Source organism: Diadema antillarum, unplaced genomic scaffold, assembly GCF_040938485.1.
Source record: "Diadema antillarum isolate AM-2024a unplaced genomic scaffold, OU_Dant_1.0 seq00001834_RagTag, whole genome shotgun sequence".
In the NCBI taxonomy this organism is placed as follows: Eukaryota; Metazoa; Echinodermata; class Echinoidea; order Diadematoida; family Diadematidae; genus Diadema; species Diadema antillarum.
Genome location: NW_027272507.1, coordinates 106,506 through 128,147, shown reverse-complemented (window position 1 = coordinate 128,147; position 21,642 = coordinate 106,506). Strand labels below are relative to the sequence as shown.

The window sequence follows — 21,642 nt, the reverse complement described above, 5'->3', positions numbered from 1 at the left end:
ATATTTTGTGGCAAAGATCATGAAACGCCTATTCACACTTGTGTGTTTTTTAATGAATATCCTAATGTATGGCCAGTTTGGAATGCTATTACAGTACAGTATTCATCGCATAATCGGGCATCTGATAATCGGGATCCTCGCTTAAATGATATACGCTTCCCAGAAACATTTCCAACGCACGTTATTTTCACTGGATAATCGGGCGGGGACCTCTGATAAACGGACAATTTTTCTTCAAGCGATCTTTGATTTTGTTAATATTTTACACAAAAAATATACCAAAATACCACAACAATATTTCAAAGATTCCGTATCAGTTGTCGTTTACAACAAACTTACAAAGCAAGCTTCGGATTGGTGTGTTTTTGACCTCCGTCCATCCAGTACATGTACATGCATAGCCACGAAAGCGCCGTGTATAAGTATCCATCCTATTGCAAAGCACATGCCTTCGCGAACATTCTTCTCCCCTACATAAGCAAAGCCATGTGCTCGCTTGCAATTCCTACTCGACTCACATCCAATAAAAAACATGCCTCGCTCATACAGCCCAGGCTGTGTGCGTTGTTTAATCTCAGTCATACACTCTGAGGGCAAAGTCCATTGTTATCTGCGCGCCTTCGTATCTTGTTAACTACTGTCTTTGGTTTCAACTTTCAATACAGCTGTACACTGTGATCTGTGTGTACGTCACAATCTTCCTCAGTTGTGACTGGGCAAAAGTTACGTGATTGAAATGAGGGCTATATAAACAGTTACATATTCAGTGAAATGGGGGAGAGAGTGGGAGGGAGAGCGTGAAAGATGAGAAGGGTTCAATGTATGTGCGAATGCGTAACGTTTTATGAATCTAGACTATGAGCTGACATTGATTACGTGTACACGCGTGTTTGACAGAAGAATCGAACCCGGTTGCGATTACTCTACATCATTGCGAGAATGCAGGGAGAGCTGGAGGGTCGCGCCGAGGGGTAGCGTGTTGTGTATTCATGTACATGTACAGTACGTCAGTATGCATGTGTGTGTGTGTGTGTGTGTGTGTGTGTGCACTACATGTACATGTCGTATGCCGTTAGCGTATGGTGAGTACTCATCGCGAAATCGGGCACCTCGCTTAAAGGGGCCGTGTTTGCTACTCCCAACTTGTCCCGATTATGCGATGAATACTGTACTAAGATTATTAATGAGAAAGAGTATCAAAACATTAATGGGACCTTCCATCCCTCAACCTTTTTTTTTCCTTGACAAGCTATATGACCTAAAATATTTCTGTTGTTGAAATATTACATTTATACTTGCAAACTATTCTTTGTATCAGACGATTATATGTGTATTTCCTATATCCTGGAGTGATATTTTGAAAATGTGTTATAATCATGCGATAGATGTATAGCAATCAATGAATATTGCGTTCAGCAATCACACACATTAATACCTAGACTTGTACGAGTGAGAGATGTTGTGTAAAATGGTGTTTTTCTTGTTTTGTTTTGTAAATCTCAGCCACTGTTGTAGATAACATAGTTAGCAGTCATAGATTATGTTGCTTGGTTATATAGATTATGTTGCTTGGTTATATAAATTATGTTGTTAGCTGATGACTTTTCCTTTTGTTCTCTCCTTTCCAAAACACTCTTTCTCTCCTCGCTCCCCTCCCCCCCCCCCCACATCTTTTGTACAGGTTCATCAATGCAAGGAGACGAATAGTACAGCCCATGATCGACCAATCAAATCGAGCGGGTAAGTCAGCCTCTGTGTCAGCGTCTGTAGTCATGCCTCGATCGGCAGCATGAGACACCCTATAGTTTACAGATTTAACCCCAGTCTCTCCGACACTGCAGAAGGTTCCCTTTAATAAAAGTATCTACTATTTCCTTATTTCCTGACAAAAGAATATAAGAGCCTCCTTGAATTGGGAAGTATTGTTTGCCTTCGGTTGGTAACGTATCTGCCTTTTAATCAAATGGCCCAGGTTCGGCAGCAGGTTCAAATCCAAGTGAGCCTTGCTGAGCAATGTTGCGTGTTATCATGCCGCCCCCTTCCAATGCAGGGACAAAACATTCTTTTCCTGAGAAAGGACATAAAATAGAGGTCTTGTTAGTGCAAGAGAGTCACAACCCATCATACATCTAAAAGATCCTGCTTCATTCATTCCTTGCAAGAACGGGGTGCATAACCCTATGTAGTGGTCCACCCAAGGTAACGAACAAATGGGACCCCATAGAAAACCAGCTGATTTAGCTGAATATGAGCTGTCTAGCCATCTACTCAGATGGAAAATGAAACAGACAAAACAAATGTGTAACCCTCAATTACCTAGCTGATTGCTCTGTAGAATCTCCCCTCTTGTAATATGTGTAGAAGTCTTGGCACCCCTGTTGGCACGTGGCAATGATTTTGTTGTTGTAGTTGTTGTTATTGTTGTTTTGAGGGAAGGGGGGGGGGGTAATGATCATCTAGGTCAATAACCTACCACTAACCTCCTACTGGCCCGAACTGAACAGAATACCACTCCTCATCTTGAATTTTAGCTCAAAAAGCAGCTGCTCATCAAAGTTGGAGATTTGGAGCACTCTGGTACGCAGACAGCTTCATCTGTGTAGAGCAAAAAATGAGAAAGAGTTCTAGAGATTATCGGCTAACCTCTGAGGAGTCTGTTCTTTCACATATCGAGTAAAAATATAGTTATCATGTTGACAGTGTAACCAAAGTTGTTGTCATTTCCCCACCACAATTTTCCTGTCTGAAAAGGAAGCGACACCTACTAGAAGGAGTGATAGTTGACATACACGTGACGTTGCCAATTTGGTCAAATTGATTGAGTCGGTCAATGTGACATAAATGACACAACTTTCAGCACCAATGCTGAGAAAAAATGTCAGATATACCATATGTAGAAATGTGAATTGTTGTTCGTTTTTTTTTTTTTTTGGGGGGGGGGGGGGGTTGGGAGGAGCAAGGTTAATCCATGGAAGATGAGCTGCTGTTTGCTGTAACATGCATTTCCCATGGACACCTGCCCGAGTATTACTCAGGACTAGTTTTCAACGGGTTAATTATGAAAGAAAAGTGACTGTCATCAGTGCAGTCTGTTTACGAAGGATTTCAGAATCCTGCGATGTACTGTAATATATTCTTCTTGACACCATCGTAGACCTGTTTCTTGTGAAGAAAAAGCAAGAGAAGTGTCGAAAATATTTGGTAGAGTTGACAGGAACGTGACTGTTTGTGTATGGCAGCGTGACAATGGAACCGTGTCTGTCGCAAAGTCCTGTAGGAAGGAAGTGATGGACTGGTATTGTTAAACACAACGTAGTCAAGCATGCCCACCACTTAATTATTTAAAAGTAAACAAACACTGGTATAATAGCTTTCATTTTTATCTTGATTTTTCAGCATTCTCTGCCACCAACAAGATTCTGTACCTCTTAATAATATCTTTTTTTTCTTTGCCAGTGTGATGTCCCGAGTCATTATGCACCCGTGACTAGCAGTGCCAGAGCAAAAACGTCACACTTTACATTGAATAACACATGCAGATAGCCACAGATCAATCAAAGTGCATTGTTCGTATGAATGAAATAGCCCCTCGCATGCAGATGGAAAGGCATCAATCAAGTATAAAGTAAGAATTGGTGACAGAATACTAGAATTGTGCCAGATCATGACGCAAAGAGAATAGATTAATGAATCCGTCGATAAAACACACCGTCGCCGCGCGAGATGTCGGGGGAACGGACAGATGCAGACAAAAAGGGAAGGGCCGGATCACCAGGAAGCACCGGCACTGACAATTCATCTTCCTTTGAAACGATTGCGAGATTTTTGAATGGCGACTGCCGACAGCCCCTGTCAGATTAAAGCAGGCTGCTTGCGTGTGGGTTGACTTCGTGATTTCTCTGCAGAGCAGGAATTATTATTATTATTTTTTTTTTATTCTCTTACTTTGACGAGGCATTAAGCTCTCTTTCTGCAGCTGGTTGGATAGCCTCTCTCTATTAACATTTGTGTGCCATCCACAAGGGTGGCAGAGGCCGGCTCGGGAGAAAGCGCACGGCCTAGGGTACGTCCTGTCGACCAGCCAGTCCCGATTCTGAAAATGAAGTTCCCGGTGGCAACGAAGAATGGAAATAGATCCCATGTCTTTGAGAATTGAAATGGAAAGGTCATATTTGCAGTAAAAAGCAAAGTAGATTCCTCCTGCATGTGCTCACACACACACACACACACACACACATACACGCAGAGCACTTGGGTATATCCTTATCACATGACCAAGAAAAAGAAAGGAATGGATGAAGATAGACTAAGAAGAATTGTTAGCCCCAGCATATCCTTGGGAAACATTACAACTCTGAAATCCAGATATAAAGTATATTTTGTTAATGAAGGGAGGGTTTAGGCTTTTTTTGGGGGGGGGGGGCAGTTTGGTATGAAAGGAGGTCAAATAAATAGAGAAAACTCAAGAGTCTTGAATCCTTATAATTGGGCCTCTTGTAACTGGCACACACAAGAGAATAGGTGTATATAGCCTTTACTTTAATGCAGTGGCATTGTCGCCATCAGTGAGCGGCCGTCGTTGTCGAGAGCTCAGGCCCGAGTCTGTACTTTGGAGGCAAATATGACGAAGTTGTCACTTTTCGTGAATGGCATAACGGATGAGCCTGTGTCAGGGGGTCAATTTCCAGCGCCATTCTATCCAAATCTGGAGGCAAAATTTTCACTTGTATGATGAAAACCATCAATCAATGCCCCTTATTGCATTTTTCCCCCACTCTTTTTTTCCTCTCCTTCACTCACACACACACACTCTCTCTCTCTCTCTCTTTCCACCCCGATACTTGGCTATTTGATTACAAACTTTTATCTGGAAGAACAAGAGGTACTCCATTTCTCTCTCACATTGTCTGCCAGGAACACAGTGGAGACTGTTAATTCCATTTTTTTTTTCAGAGAGGGAGAAACAAATCTGCAAATGTTAGGAGTAGCCTGGAATTTGATCAATGTGTTCAAATATCACATATGGAGTCAGCAACTGGTCAATTAACAGAAGTATTTGCAACGCTGCGAACAGAAAAGTGTGAATGTCACAAGCACGCACACTACGCAACTTCTCTTCCTCACCCCAAAGCACAATCTGTCAATACAAATGTCAATGATAACAGCTGCTTAATGCAGAATTTTTTGTCAATATATCTATAATGCAGATATAAGGCAAACATGGATATTGATATATTCAAGGCTCCCATACCCCCTCCCCACACCCACCTTAATACACACACACAAATACACACACTCCCAATTTGCCTGTTTTCGCTCATGAATTCAATCTACACAGAACTGAGATAACATTTGGCTTTTAGAGAAAGCCATCAATCTTAACATCTGTCCGCCACAGAAGGGACTTCACAAATTTAGATCCTCTGCGATGTCCATGAAGTCATCCTCACCTACCATTACTCTTCATTCATGCGCCTATGCCTATTGATACCTATGGATGTTCCTGAAAACAGGGTTTCAGCCTCTGTATTCAGCTCCAGATTCTGGTGACATTCTAAGTTGGCTGGGTCATGGCCAGGTGGAGTGGAGTCAAATTTAAACGTGAAGGGTTTGTGCTTCCAAAGCTTGTCCAAATTTCAAAACTGCAGACACTGGGTGCATCTACTAGGTAATATTACTACTATTAGTTAGAGACTATTCCAAGGTTTCCTTTGTGTATATAAACTGAGTTTTCTTGTGTAGTGGTGAGTGATCTAGGAATATGGAGTTTTAGAATAAGATATAGAATTATATGCAATTCTTCCCTCTCCCTTTATATGCTTGTGTCAATGTTTCTAAGCTACATCTCAATGGAAGTTGATTTTATTGGTATTATTTTATTTTGAAAAAAAGTTTGTTCTTATTTTTAAGGAAGTTTGCAATGCATGCTTAGAGGTCAGGCTGTGGAAAAAAAAAAAATCATCCAAGTTCAATTGTAGGTAAACTGTCTCCTTCCCGGGCAGTTTTACAGTTTTAAAGAGCGGCCAAACCAGCTCTGTCAATGAAAGGGGCACCTGGTTCCAATTTTCTGCCGGGAGGGGGGCAGAAGTTGTTTGGTGCAAGTACTGCCGGTGTTAATCCAGTGTACAAAGACCGGTTCTTACCACTGATTAACATGCTATGTGGTCTGGCGAGACAAAATATGATATCTGTGTTTTTAAGCTCTTTCACTTGTGAGTTTGGCAAAGGGAATATGTTTTGAGGGTTTTTTAATTTTTTTTTTTTTGGGGGGGGGGAGAGGGTGGTATGGTTTTCGAAAAAAAAAAGCAAAACTTTATAAAGGACATATGATTCGATAAGGAAACAAAAAGAACCACAGCTTGTCTTTTGAGCGTTGCAAATCCATTGCCATTGAGGCTTATGACGTCCTCTCTCCATTAATGTGGTGATACCATAATCTGAAATGGATTAGAGTTTAATTGATGTGATTCTCGTACATTGTTCGGAATAGAACAGATGGATCCATTGAGCGAGAATAGAGTTTGACAGAAATAAGATTAGATGGAGATTTCTCGACAGTCTGATGTCGTTGAAGATTCACCCATGGTTAGAGCTCTCAAAGAATCTCATGTGAAGGAAGGTATCACAATTCAAAAGAGGAGAGAGAGAGAGAAAAAAAAGATATGGGTAATTGATCTAGACCATTATTGAGGCAGGGAAGCTCAAGGGAAAAAACCGTTTGATAGATGTGCTAGAGCTCTGCAGCATAAACTCCAGTGAGGGTAATGTGCTTAGATAGAGATTTTTAGTGTTCTTGGCCCAGTGGGTAAAGAAAATATCGTTGGGGAGGGAAGAAAAAAGGGTCGACTTCATCCTGGGGTCACTCATTTGTATCTGCGAGATTGACATCCTGAAACCATTGCCAGAAAATTCCTCCAGATATCCCCACGTTGAACTTGATAAGGCTATCCAAACAAGCGATATTTAGATGCTCTTCACCGAAAACAATCCTTGTCTCCTACTAGCATATTAGCCGTGACCCGGATCTGATGTCTAGGCAGTTCGTAATCGGCAAGATTTTTGTTTCTTTTTTGTTTCTTTTTTTTTTAAACGTAGACCATCATATAGTGTGAGGCATCTCAGTTTCATCAATTGTATCAACAGAATGTTTTTCCTTGATAATTCTTTGGTAAGACTGTTAGGACTAGCTCAACAGGGAATTTCCGAAGCCATTACTGTTCTTCGTCTTCTACTCATCATCGTGATCTTTCCTCTTCTTCTCCTCCTCCTCCTCCTCCTCTCCTCCTCATCCTCCTCCTTCTCTTTCTCCTTTTCATCTCTCTCCTCCTCCTACTTTTATTCACCACCATCTTGCTGGCAAAAAGATGAGAGAACAATTAGCCCTCACGAGAATCAGTAGGGCCTATAAAGTCAGTGATTATTTCTTTTCATTGTGCACTGCTGCCAATTCATCCCAAAGGTTGGGGGGAGGGGGGGCTATTCGGGACTTTGTACCGTGATACACATTACTTTAGAATAAGTCTGTCCTTTTGAAGCAAAAGAGCTCACCAGACAGTACAGTTTTTCCCTCATGATAAGGAAAACTGAGGAAAGAACAAAGCTGTAAAACACGATATTTTCGCGGCATGAAATTTTCACGAATTTGAGCCGAACAGCCTCTTTCGCGGCATGAAATTTTCGCGAGTTGCCTCCAACATTCAATGCGTATAGTGTAGACAAAAACTTTCATGTGCATTTTAATTTCGCGAATCTTAGCTCTCGCAAAATTCGCGAAATTAAAATAAGATTCGCGAAATTAAAATGCATGCAAACATTCTTCCTTTTACAGTATAGGAATACTTGTCTTGGCCGGGTTAACCAGGAATGAAGTTATCTGCAAGCTGAGGAATCAGAGGGTAACAAACTCATTTGATGACAAGAAGGAAGAGGAAGTGTCAAGTGTTTTAGATTATTAACACTTAGCTTGGATTTTGTGTGACAGGGCCTTTAACCCATTGAACTCGGGCAGGTGTCTGTGGGAAATGCATGTTTTAGCAAAATCAGCCCATCCTCAATGGATTAAAAGAGGAAGGCCCCCAAAATAATTCCTTGCAATATGACTGGATTTGTTTTGGCTTATTCTTCTCTTCTCTCTTCTCATTCATTTTTCCCCCAATGTTTTTTTTTTTTTTTTTGTATGAGTAATTATCATTTTTTTTAGTTCTTGATGACAATTTATTGTCTTGGATTTCATTAAGTATTCTTTACTGAAATATGGACTACGAGTAAGATTTCTAGCGTGATAAGGCTGGTGTGACAGTGATTCAAGGGATTGTAAAAGAGTCTTGTTATGCAATCATTAGCATTTTGTTAGGCAATGTGGTATTAGATATATGGCTCATAGAATGATGTTGGGACTACTACCATCATGTCAGTCGTAGTCGTCGCCAGAAGGGTTTGATCAGAATTGAAGGGATAATCAAGAAAAGTGGCGCGGCGGATAACACAGAGAGGGAATTTGTGTAGGCCGTAGACTTCAGTGGTATAATGATGAAGAGATAAAAGCAGACAGACAGACAGACAGACAGACAGATAAACGGACAGAAACAGACTGGAGAAATGGTGAAGGCCATAGATGAGGAGCAGCATCCTAAAAGGACGAAGTGAAACAGAGACGGGAGAGTCTCGGTTTAGTAGAAGATGGGGTGGAGCGAGTTTTGAAACTTTCTGCCAGACTTCCGCCCCTCTGAATTCTCCCCTCCCAAAGTCGAGGGGCGAGTCCCTAGCCCCAGCACACGAGATCCGTAGCTAGGCTGGACTCTCTATATAGATGGGATGGATGTCCTTGGATGGGGGTTTAATTTTATTGGATGAGGTAATTAGAGGTGGAGACATTCATCTTTCCCTCACATCCGTGCTTGGATCCACTCGTCCACTGGCTGACGCTGCCCCCACCAGGCACAGATCTGACGGTCATGTCAAACTGTGGGTGCTGCAAATTGTCCGATGACATCAACAGGTTCAAGAAATGTTTGTATGTTTGTGTGTAAATGTGTGTGTCTATGTTGTGCTTGTTGTTGTTTTTTCTTGCAGTACCATATGGAACTGAGTTGGTATTATGCAGGCATACAGAAGGACAAAGAGAGAGAGAGTCTTGAATGAAAGATTGTTTGTTTGTTTGTTTGTTTGTTTATTTGTGTGGTTCTATTCTCGCACATTTTATCGTCTTAATACAATTAAATAACATCATTGATATTTTTCAACATTAAAGACAACAGAATGTACAGTGCAAACAGAACTTGCAAATCTGCTATCAGCGATGATTGGTTGATGTCAAATGAAAGGAGTATTCCTGAAGGGAAAAATTGTGCTAGGAAAAGTAATAAAAAACACAAATGTTGTCAATTATTCCTGAATTCATATTAGCTGTGGCAGAATGTTGTAGCTGTTAAATACTTGCAGCGATCAGAATGTCTTATTCTCCACATAATCATGATCGTAACAAGTTATTTATCTCAGTTGATTAAGTACCTTATTTCTTGTGTTATAGATGTTTTAGTGGAGATAAGGAATATGCAGTGAGACTATAATATATCAGGCCTATGCATGTACAGTATGTTTATACATTTTGACTGAACCAAAACAAATAGCATTGTTTTGACTAACCCGTGATGAAGAGCTGCAAGGATTCTCCAAATCTAAAGCAAGATCACCACCAGATTTCTCTTGAGAGTAAAAACCAGCATTTTGGGAAGTTTGTTTGTCTCCAAATTTAGCATGCAGTATAAAATTATAACTGTCTGTCAGCCAACATGGGTGTAATCAAACCAGACTGGCTGATGGGATTTTCTTCTTTTTTGTTTGCTTGCTTCTTTGTTTGTTTGTTTGTTGTTTTCTTTTTTTCTGAGAAAATGTATAGGGGATGGGGGAATGCATCTTTCGGTGTTTCCATGGCAGCATCGAGTCTCATCTTATTTCGTTCCCTTTTGTCATGTCTTGTGGGAGCAAAATTGAAATGCAGGGAGGGGGGATATTGGCCAGGGAAATGATGCAGACTTGCCTAACCAAGATCTTTTCCAGTTGGGGTGGGGGGGGGGGGGGGAGGGGGACAGAGTAATATAGAGAAATGAAAGAGAAAATCATGAATTTGGCTTTCTCCATTTGCCTGTCCCACTGTACAGTTGTGCCAGACTTCCTAGTGGCGCAGTCATATGACTTACTTTCCATCTATGTATTACCGCTCAGCCTTGGCTCCAGAGCAGCCTTAGTTTCTATCCCCATTATGCGGGGATACAGGCCATGATAATGTTCCGAGGGGTCACAGGGGGTCACCTAGGGTCACGCGAGGTCAGGTCAAATAGGAGCAGTTTGATAGTTTTGGCTCAGCCCAAAGGTTGCCCTGATTATTTTACTTGGAGGGTTGATGGAAATATTTCAAAAATTCCCACCAGACAGTAAACATCTTTACATATCACAGATTTTTTCCTCTTATTAAGAGCAAGAAGAAGACGAAAAAAATGAGTATGAGAAGAAACCTGGATTATGTTCCATAGAAGAGGGATTGTGAGAGTCGTCTCTCATGCTGTGGGAATTTTGTGCTAGATAACAAGCGTGTAAAAGATTTTTTTTTCTTCTAGTTGATCTCCTTGTAATTGCAGGAAGGATACAAGTGAGGATTGTTTCCAAGATAAGCTTCTAAACATCCTGAGAAGTTTGCCCAAATTACCATCATTTTGGAGGTCACACACAAGTCTTGAGGAGAGATGAAATGGGGGGTCCTCACTCCTCCCCCCCCCCCCCTCACCCACTTTATGGATATTATAAAAAGCAGTAGAGTGGCATCATCAGACTTTTCCAAAAGTTGGTTATGACTTAGCTGAATGATTTCCTCAAGAATTGCATCGGCTTTGAAGGTTGAGATTGAGACGTCACCCTCGAAATTCTTTGAATCTGAACCAGGTGTGCGCTCCACAGCGTTTGACTTACAACGATCCCCTCTGGGGTGCATGGCTGTGTGTAAGTGTAGTTGTGGTCGATCGCAAGAATTCCAAGCAGACAAATGTTTTTACGGGAATGTCGCAATGTACTTTATTAGGGATCGCAATCAGAAACACCTTCCTCTCTCTCTCTCTGTTTCTTTCCCTATCCTTCGTTCCATCTGGTAACAATGCATGTATGTAATTCCTTCTATTCTGTCACTCTTTCTGTTGTTTGTACTCCTCGTACACTCTGTTACCTTGGTACTCATTCGGTGTTACATTCCGTGAAAACTGGAATTTCAAAGGCAAACACAACAACTGCAATTATTGCATATGAATTATGCCATGCAAACATTAACACATAACTGAAACACTATAATGCCTTCAACACTGCTTTCTTTACAGATACTGAAATACTGGTATGTGTAGACTTATGCCTATAACTTTCTCACTGTGTGCAATACTGATGCAATGTGATATTCCTTTGATTAGCCAGTACTTAAACATACACTTCTGTGTAACTAATCATTCTCTTAACCTTCAGAAGCAGAAGCCTTGGCAGGAGCTATTCATGCAAGCAACAATTAGATTCTCCGTGCTATTGATCATTAAGAATGCCTCTTCATATTCATACAGGTATAACACATCATACACAAAACCTAGTAGAAATTCTACTAGCTACTTTACCCCTTTGTGTAGCCCTAGGCCTAACACTACAGTACAAATACTTCGATCCATCAATACAATTACTCTTTGCATGTAACTATTGTAAGTATTCTGAAGATCTCACACAAAAGTCTCCAAACAACATATCACTAATCACAGTATGCAATCAGTTACAATCAACCAGGCAGCCTTATGCACTGTAAAACAACTTCGGTACTCAGTTCTAGCAATGCATCTGTATGCTACATATACACAATAGTTACTGAGCAACTGTCATTTGACCCTATTCAGAGAGCATGCAATGTGTGGTACACACATTTCTCCAGAAAGTCACTACATTTTTACTGTCTGTGAAAGTTGCACGATTCAAGTTCAACAATACTGATCTCATTTTCTGCATACACGTAGTACATCATAAAACAACACAGTAAACTCTTAGTAACAAACCTCTTTGCCTCCTTCGCAGGTTCTTCAACTCAAAGGCATTAAAAATGCAAGAAACTGACGAAGTTTTCTTCCACAAACTAACTTAGGTGTGAAGACACAGCAGCCATCATCCTCATCTGGCCCTTTGTGTCTGTCCTTGTGTGTGTCCAAGACAATGTGTAACATTAATGTGCAGCATATGTATACACAAATTTTATACACACATATTACAAAGTGCAGCTCATCATTACCTTTGTATGCATTCAAGGTCATCTCAATGTCATTGCTAGTCTTTGTTTCCAGACTGAAGTTGTGCTAAATGAACTATTCCAATGAACACTCATTACACTGTGTGTTCCTACCATACTCTTGGTATCCTTGTGTGGACTTCCCATAAAGGCAAGAGTGGTGTGTAGTATAAGATTTTGGACAGGACTTGAGACAGAGAATCAATGCCTAATTAAGAATATGTATGTAGGCCTATGCGTAGGCCCTACTTTATCAAGTGATTTCAAGAAGAACAAATGCAGGAATGATGTGCTGTGTACACAGATTTTACAGGCATGGACAGAAAAAAAAATCTGGAAGTACAATACATTGTGTAAATGTCACTTTGCTGTAGGCCTAACACATAACAGATTGCGGACAGTATACACAGTGCAAAAAGAAATACATATACTCTCACACACACACACTCTCTCACTGTATGAGATATATAGGCCTACATTGTAAGACAATGTTGTAGAAAGTTCAGCCAGTTTTTACATACATGTCCGCTGTCTTGTGGATATCGTAAAAGTCTGCATTCGTGCACAAATTTGCAGTAATAAGGCCAGTGTATTTTTTCCTGCATCTCTATCTCCCAGATTGTGACATACTGCATGCTTGATATCTCGCGCAGATCGGCAGATTTTGTGTCATTACTGGTTCCTTAAAGGAATGGTACAATTTTGGATGAGATTGGGGCTTCAGGTTTCCAGCGTTTTTATGCCTCCGCCCGAAGGGTGCCAGAGGCATTATCTGATGATGAATTTTAGATAATGATAAACCTTGTGTGAGATATGGAAGAGCGTATAGTTCTAATAGGAATCCACATTTATTTGATGACAATTGGTTATGAAATACCAGAGATATCCAAAACAAAGCAATCCTAGTAAAAGGTAGGACCCACCTTTTATTAAGACCGCTTTGTTTTACTTTTTTTTGCATATCTTTATTGTAATAGCCATTTCAAAGCCGATTTTCGTCAAATAAACTTTGAATTCCTCTTAGAATTGTATGCTCTGTAACATTTCATAAAGCGGTTTCTATGTATCTCCCAAAAAGCTAAAAGGTGAATCCTTACCTCAACCAATACTATACCATCCCTTTAAAGAGTCTGTAGTTAAAAAGCTCAGCAAAATGAAAGTGACCTCAAGACATCAAAAAACCACAACAAAAGCAGTCAGACACACATGCCTCTCACTCTGGACCCTGTTTTGATTTACTGCAGTCAGGAGTTGTGTGTTTACACCATCAGCACCATTTGAGAGCCAGAAGGGCTCTAATATAGTATGCAGCATGCAATGTTAACATCCTTCTGCTATGTGCATGGTAGTTTTTTTGTCTTGGAGGCTTTTCTAATTGGCAATTACACAGGGCCACTGCCAGTGCCATTGCCCTGGGTTTATTTTCTTGCCATCTGGGCTACACAACATAGCAATGTTCTAGAGCAGAGTTTACACTTGCATGAATGTCAAAATTCTTCCCACTTAATTTAAGAATTTTATTACCATGTTCCAATGTTCTAGAGTTGATGAACAGATATCAGTTCCTGGTAGCTATCATTTTCAGAATATCAATCACTGTAGTGTATTTGGGGAGTGGGGGTGGAGTTACATACAAGAAATATGTCTTCATTGCCAGCATGATGTCAAGTTATAGGAAAAAGGAAAACCCATGTTGCTTTCTCTTATTGGCACAGTGCATGGTTTGCGAGTAGAGGACAATGCAAAATCAAACATAATTGGCATGGTAAACTCGCATCAAATTTGATGTGAGCATGTGCCGATGTTTGATTTTGCAAGCTGTAGCATTGCCATTGATTTGCTACCAAGAACAGATTGATTTCAAACCCAACATAGCCCCGAGATTGCACTGTTTGATGCTGAAATCTTATGGGGCATATATAATGATGAAGATGATGATGATGGTGATGGTGATGATGATGATATAACTGATGATCATAATGATGATATCAAGAATAATGATGATAATGATGTTATCACTGTTATAATCATCTTCATCATCATCATCATCATCATCTTGGCAATTATCATCATCATCAGCATCATCATCATCATCATCATCATCATCATCATCATCATCATCTTCATCATCATCTTCATCATCATCTTCATCATCATCTTCATCATCATCTTCATCATCTTTATCATCTTTATTATTAGCTGCTGTTGTAATTCTGGAGACATGGACTTTACCTCCTCTTTTGAATTATTGGCTCTGCTTGACCAAAGATGGCGCTATACCACTAATGTAGTGGCACCTTTGGACACAGTGCAGTTTTACAGCTGCCCAATGACAGGTGCTGGTCCACATGCATGCCCTTGTAGTGCTTCATTGACTGAGTACCAAGGGGGACAAAATATGCCAATGATAACCTTTTGACGTCTTTTGATTACAACCTTTTCACATCTTTTTTTTTTTTTTTTGGATAAATAGGAGATCATTTTTAATATATTTATTGGAAATGACTGACATGTAGTCAATTGTTCTCTTGTAAAGTTTTTTACAATGAATATTCCTCGGTTCATTGGCCTTTTTTTGAAACTCTCCAAATTATCAATTGACAAAAAAAAAACCTTTGTCTATATCAGGACATTTTGTATGGTGAAAGCTAAATTTGTCATCAGAAGATAACTCCCAATTTCTTGAATAAATGTGGAAATGAATTGTAGAATTTCAGACCATTTTGTTCCAAATGTCTGTGCCCATCATCCAGTCACTCAAAACTGTCTACTTTATCTTTCAAAGTTTTCCCAGTCGTGCCATGAACTTGAGATCTTAACCCGTTGAGGACGATTTGATTTTGCTTCAACACGTAATTTCCATAGACACTTGCCCGAGTATACTCGGGACTCGTCCTCAACGGGTTAATGATCAGCATATTTTAATGAAATGTCTTCATAAGCAATTTCAATCTTTCAAACAACAAGTTTGAATTTGCTAATGAAGACATTTTCCATATTGTTTAATTTTATTGAATATAACTCTGCAATTATTGGACATTTTTTTCTTTCTTTCGTAATTACCTCTTCTAGAATATAACCATTGCTGGCATTGTCCTCTAATTTTCTCCATTTCTCGACCTTTGTTCTCTGTCAGTTCCAGGAATGTCCGGCGGGATGGCCTACAGCCCTGATGGTCAGCCGATGGGCGGCTTCATGATGGACGGTCAGCCCGGCCCTCCAATGCACCACCACCTACGACCTCCCGGGTCTAACGACTGCGACCCCAGGCACCTGTATTGAATAGACTAGATAGAGGGGGGAGAGCGAGTGATGCACACACTAGAATCTTATGGTGAGTGGTAAGAGAGTCGCAATCACACACACGCCGGAAATGAACAGTTTTTGAAAACCGATTTTTGCAACATGATGCAAAACCTGTCAATTCTTGCCTGTAGGGCATATGTGTGTGTGTGTGGAAACAAAAAACGTTTTAATTTTTGTATTACGCATCGTGATGCAAAAATCAGTCCCACTGGATTTTTTTTTAACTTGCACCGTAGTTTAATCCTATAATGCAACTCACCACACATATGTCTGCACACTTGGCTACTCAGGGTCACACTCGGGTCAACGTGCTCCATGTTTACACCCAAGCGATTTTTATTTGGCCTATGTGAATGATGGCCGATAAAAAAAAGAATTTCGCATCCTGATGTAAAAGTCGATAACTCCTGTGTTCCAACGCGGCTCAAGAAGCAGCAGTGGAAGTAAGATACAAAGATGAAAAAGATTTGATGGGTTGAGGTGGGTGGTTGGTTGAGGAGTGGTCTGACAGGCTAGAGGCATTGGTAAGTGTCTTACGTAATGGCATCCAGCAAATATTTCGTGAGGTTTTTATTTTCACAAATTTTGCAAGTCAGAATTTAACAACATGAAAAAATATTACCCGGTAACTCTGATCCCGACATTATTGTGATATGCAGGCATACATTTCTCTGTTCAGTTCTGTACTCCACAATCGCAAATTTAGCCACTCACAAAATTGTCAGAAAGTCCTGATTCACAAAAAATTAGACTCGCTATTAACTATATGGCGTATACAGTAGGCCTACCTAGTATTTGCGCAGACAAAGCTTCACATGCATTTGTATGGAGTGGCAGGAGAAAGCAAAGGACCTACACTCTATAATCATCACCGTTTGTTGTCATGACAACATGACGAGGGAAGAAATGAGATGAGGAAGGGGCAAAAAAGGGTTCCCCTAGCCCGCTTCTTTGATATTAGCTATGGTTACCAAGATATGATCCTGCCAGACATATCCTTACTTTGCTCCAAGATGGTTGGGCTTTCCCAATTTGTGTATTGGAGGAAGAATTTCATTACGCTCGTTACACCAAACACAACATGTCATGTCTTGATTACAAATGTTGCACCATTATGACATATTAGAAATCAGATTTGTCTGTTTATTTTGGACTTATTTCTTTAAATTTTGCCCATCTGGAAGCTATAAGTCACTGCATTTTTTTGCTTGTAGATTGCTTACGATAGATAACGATACCAGACTGTGTGAGTCAACGTCGTGATGATTACGAGAGTAGCACGTGAAAAAGTGCACCATCACGAAGTCTGACACTCTTGGAAATGGATCAGGGGTCAAAGGTCGACTGACATATGCATCTGCCAGGAATCAGTTTGCAACCCAGAAACGGCTGTCTAGTATCACCTGGCCCTTGCTGTTTTAGATTCTGTTTGTAATTAGCTCTCAATAGGTCCCATAGCACAGATAACTGTCCATCTCTTTAGACAAATCTATCTTGGTCCCTGTCATCCCCAACCCCCCCCCCCCCCCCACCCCCACTCGCTCCTTAACTTTCAATCTCTCAGTGTCTTGCTCCATTTCTGCTTCCTTAAAAGATTCCTTCCTCTGCGTCCCAACTACTACGCTTGTTCCAAAGTCAAGGTTGCCCCAGTCGCGCACATATCAACACTTCCGGCGGGCTTCCGCACGCGACCCCCAAAGACTGCCGTGTAGTCCCACATATTGGTATTTCCTGCAGTATTCCCCGTGGTCGCCTCCACACGCAGCTCCCATCATATCTGTAAACATCATGTGATACTCGGGGCAGGGATAGTCGACTTCATGGGTTGCTTGTCATATTATAGCTTCACTCTTCTCTTTCAGATTTTTCTCTTCATTTGCCACTTAATTATTCCTGTGATTTTGCAAAAAAATTGTGTTGGGCAGATACAGATAGTGATTATTTAGTGCAACCTTGCTGTTATTCATTAGGCAAAAGCTGGGTTTATCCATAAAGAGACTGATGAGGCAGAAAAAAAAGGAAAAAAAGACATCTTTGGGAGATCTGTGGCGATCTGTTGAATGGGCTTAGAGTTGTCAGCTCTCATCACTTTTATAAAGAAGACAGAATAATCTAGAAGAGTCCAGACTGAGATGTTTAGTCGATTTTAGTTGAGCAAAATATGTAGTGAAAAAAAAAAATGAAGGAAGACTATAGAATTGTGAGAAAATGCTCTTCATCCTCTTAAAAACTAAATAACTTGGTCTCTTTTTCACTTTGTTCATAGAATATATGCCTTATGAATCTGAATTTGAATCCCCCCCCCCCAAAAAAAAAAGAATGACTGTATGAATGTGGCTCTTGTTGTCCAACATCATGCAGAGCTAGCCACATCCACAGTTTAGATTTTAAAGTTTAGAATATCAATAAATGAAATATTGAGGTTGCATGTAGAGAACGAAGTTAAAATGAAAGGATTTTCTTTCTTAACAGAAAACACCTTGATTATGCCAAACCCTTAAAAAGATAAGGAGAAGAAGAAAAAGATGAAGCCTCACATATGTCTTCCTTGGATATCTGGTGTTCTTAAAATTGAGGGTCAGTAGATTTATTTATGTGATAAACCGGGCATTTGCGGAGATAATCGGGAAAACTTCCAGCTACTTGTCCAAGGGCGTGAGGCAGCCATCGACCACTTTTGATAGTACGTACAGTTTGGGATTGACATGTAGTGACCCCCTTTGCCAGCACTGAGCAGATTCGTTTCCAAAAAAGGTGGTCGGGAGATAATCCAGCCGAGCTGTCAACATCGGTTTCTCCTGACAACCACCTCACGTGATCATCTGTTCTGTTTAGGGGCCGTTTAACTTCAAATTTCCTGCCGAAATTTGATCCGCCAGCAGAAGTTGAAGACCAGGAGCTTCTGAGGGCATGAGATTTGATTTCCTTATTCTCTCCTCTCTATTTTTTAACCTTTTTTTTTGAAAGGGAGGTTGGAAGAATTAAGTGCAAAGAAGGTTATGCGTCAAGAGGTGAAGCAACTGTTGATGATGTATGGAGGGTTTTTGTTTTCACATTTTTACAGACACCACTCCAACAAGGATACACACTTTTCCAAGCTTCTTTTCTCTGGTGAAGATTTTTTCTTTTTCTGAATAAGATACAAAGAAGTTGTTTTTTTTTTTTGGGGGGGGGGGGGGGGGGGTGTCAGTCAAATTGTGAATGATAGTCTTGAGTACCAGTTCTTCCGTCTAACCAAATGTGTTATTTTTCTCTCTCTCTCTCCTCTCTCTCTTCCTCCGGGGATCCACAGAGCCACACACGAGCAGTTCTCCGGCGATTGGATGCGGAGGCCGGATCGGTCTCCTGAATTCGGCAAGGCCTCTGCTGACTGACGGGCGGAGCTGCTCCACGATTCAACTCTACCTCTTTTTGCCGTACGGGCCTCCCCACCCCTCAATGCCTGACAACAACGCACCCATCTGACTACTGGTCATCTCGCAACCAGCTTTCAAGATCATCCCGAAATCAGCCTGCAGTCATCATCCCACCTATATGGATGTCCACCCCCCCCCCCCACCAAAAAAAAAAAAAAGGAGAAGAAGAATGTGTGAAGATCCCTACCGATATGTCAGCCTAAGATAAAGAATATCTCCAGGCATCGAACCTTTTAAGAGATGCTATACAAACAAGCAAACAAACAAACAAATCATGAACAGATGCATTCTATTAGCAGTGAGAGCAAAACTTGCTTGGACCAGAATAGCTGCATTGTTTCTACTGCGACTCTGCCATTTTAACGTGGAAAATAAGATTTTTGTTTTGTTTTGTTTTGTTTTTTTGTTTTTATATTGTGGTGTGATCTTGAACAGTAAATTTTCTTTTCGTAAGGGCATCATGTTATGGTGTCCCTGATATGATATTGCCAAGCCGGTTCTCAGAGGTTTTGTTATGTGAACGTCTGGAAATACGTTGGAACCATTTATCCTTTTTTTTTTCATCATGTTTAATTTCATCCATTTTCTTTCATAGCTTGATAACAAGTGGAGAGCCATTTTATGTATGTATGTGTTTGTAATTTCAGTCGTGAGTTCGTATTGCAGGTAATCAGGTGCCATTATATGATCATCTGTTTATTGTCCGTTGCTATGAAATAGCCAAATTGTACAGAATATTAGCTGGAATTTGACCTCTGCATCTTTGCCCGAGCCACTCATTCAAAGTTAAAAACAGAAATTCGTTCTTTGAAAAGAGACTTAGTCAAGCGATCGAGTGAAACTTAAGTGTACATACCACTGTCTTAATGGGCTGGGAGTCAAATTATAAGATGCGCTCCTGCCATGTTGTGGCAAAAATGATCAGGAGCTCTGGACGGACAGATCAGAGGAATTACAAGTATAAGCACGGTGCCAAAATTCTTCATGAAGTATCTATAGATATGGAATGTGTTCTAAAACCTAGTATTCTCACATCTAGCAGTTGCACTCTTCTATTAAACCGATGTTGTTCACAGTGTTCCTAGCTCTACCTGGAGAGATGTGTTTGTTTTTTGTTTTTGTTTTCCTCATACAAAACACCAGTTTCGTCAAACTTATGGTCTTTAGCATATACATATATACATATTTATATATAAATATATATATATAGGAGATGAATGTCTTCTCTGTGTCTCTTCATGTGTATCTTAGTGTGATAAGATAAGATCATCATCAAACTTCCTCAATTTCTTTCTTTTCCTTCTTTTTAAAAAAAAAGATGATGTAAATTTCTTGCTGTTGTCACTAGTGACGACCAAGTTTTGAGTCACAATCCTGAGCCATACATACGCTCACCACGCAATGTATTAAAACACCAACATTTTATTATCAGATAGGAAAGAGGACGTTAGGGTGGGTGGGTGTAGAGCCGTAGTTTGGATGATCTAGACCCACTTGTAAATAGTTGGTCATTATTTTGCCCTGCTTTGCCACAGTTCCTTTCAAATATTATAGGATGAAGACATTTGAATGTTGATTATTAATTTTCTTGATCTTGGTAGCCAGTTAGGTCGTCATGGAACTTTGCAGATTTGTTCCTTCAGTCAATTATTTTGCAGGTAAAACTTGAGCACTACTTGCATTTGTGGCATTTCTTTGCCATAGATTGTGTGGTATTTTGATTTGTCTGCATCGCTTCCTGGCTGGATTTTGGCTTGTTCACATTAGGGATGTCTTATCCTAGCTTTTCTTTCAAAGAGATGGTTTGCTTTATAGTGACTTGTGTTATTGTGAGTGTTTTCTATATCCTGAAAGGCTGATTTGTGATAGACCTCAGAGCTTAAAGTCTCTTGTATTTATTTTTTAGAGAAGGTATTTCTTTCTCTTTGGAAACATCCTTCTGGTGCGAAGCACAATTTGAGAGACCGTCATAAACTTGGATTTTGTTGGGGGATTTGTATAGCAATGGTTGTGCATTGAATACCATCTTGCTTTTGACACAAGAGTTATATTTGTTGACATCTATCTGTTCTGCTATACAGGCACTTCAGTTTCTTTCACGTCTGTTTTATTTAAAAGTCTACGCCGTGAGGGAAGTTTATCACCTGGTGTAGCTGTCTTGCCACCTCGAGTATTTCACCCCTTGCAATATTTTCACTTTCTCGTCCAAGGTCATATGTCACGTTTCCATGGCTACAGGGGTTATCTTATGGTGCACTATTCCCCTATTTCATTTTAAGTAACTTCTGACCTGTATTTATGTAATTGATTTTTTTTTTTGCTCCTTTACATTGTCACCATTGCTTTCTTCATGTTCAGTTGAAATATTTTACAGTGCATTTTGGGAGATGGCTGAAACACGTAAATCTTGGTGGGGGGGGGGGGGTGGAGGGGAAAAAGATGGGCAGGTTGAAATTTCCAATAGGAGATGAAGAGAGAACACAAAATCTCATTTTCAGATCTCTGAAATGTAGGCTGTTTCCTCCATGCATTGCTAACAATTTGTCGTCGTCGTTGTTGTTGTGCATGTTTCAACATTTGTGAATGAACAATGTGTGAAACCCACTTTTCTTGCCAAATACT

The 21,642-nt window shown here is 40.3% G+C and overlaps 1 protein-coding gene across 4 annotated transcripts in view; it reads left to right on the top strand.

Annotated features, from left to right (window-relative positions):
- The window catches only part of LOC139712646 (homeobox protein Meis1-like), a 176,290-nt gene extending 154,957 nt beyond the window's left edge, over positions 1-21,333 (top strand). For 2 of the 4 annotated variants that reach the window (XR_011709577.1, XR_011709575.1), the window contains exons 10-12: positions 1,682-1,740; positions 15,435-15,632; positions 18,897-21,333. Coding sequence is in view for 1 of the 4 variants with exons in the window: in XM_071624454.1 (XP_071480555.1) it covers positions 1,682-1,740; positions 15,435-15,580 (205 nt within the window). In the remaining 3 variants the exon portion in view is untranslated. Of the gene's footprint in view, positions 1-1,681; positions 1,741-15,434; positions 15,910-18,896 lie in introns of those variants that run through there. The other 2 variants (XR_011709576.1, XM_071624454.1) reach the window with 2 other exon arrangements.
- The last annotated feature ends 309 nt before the right edge of the window (positions 21,334-21,642 follow it).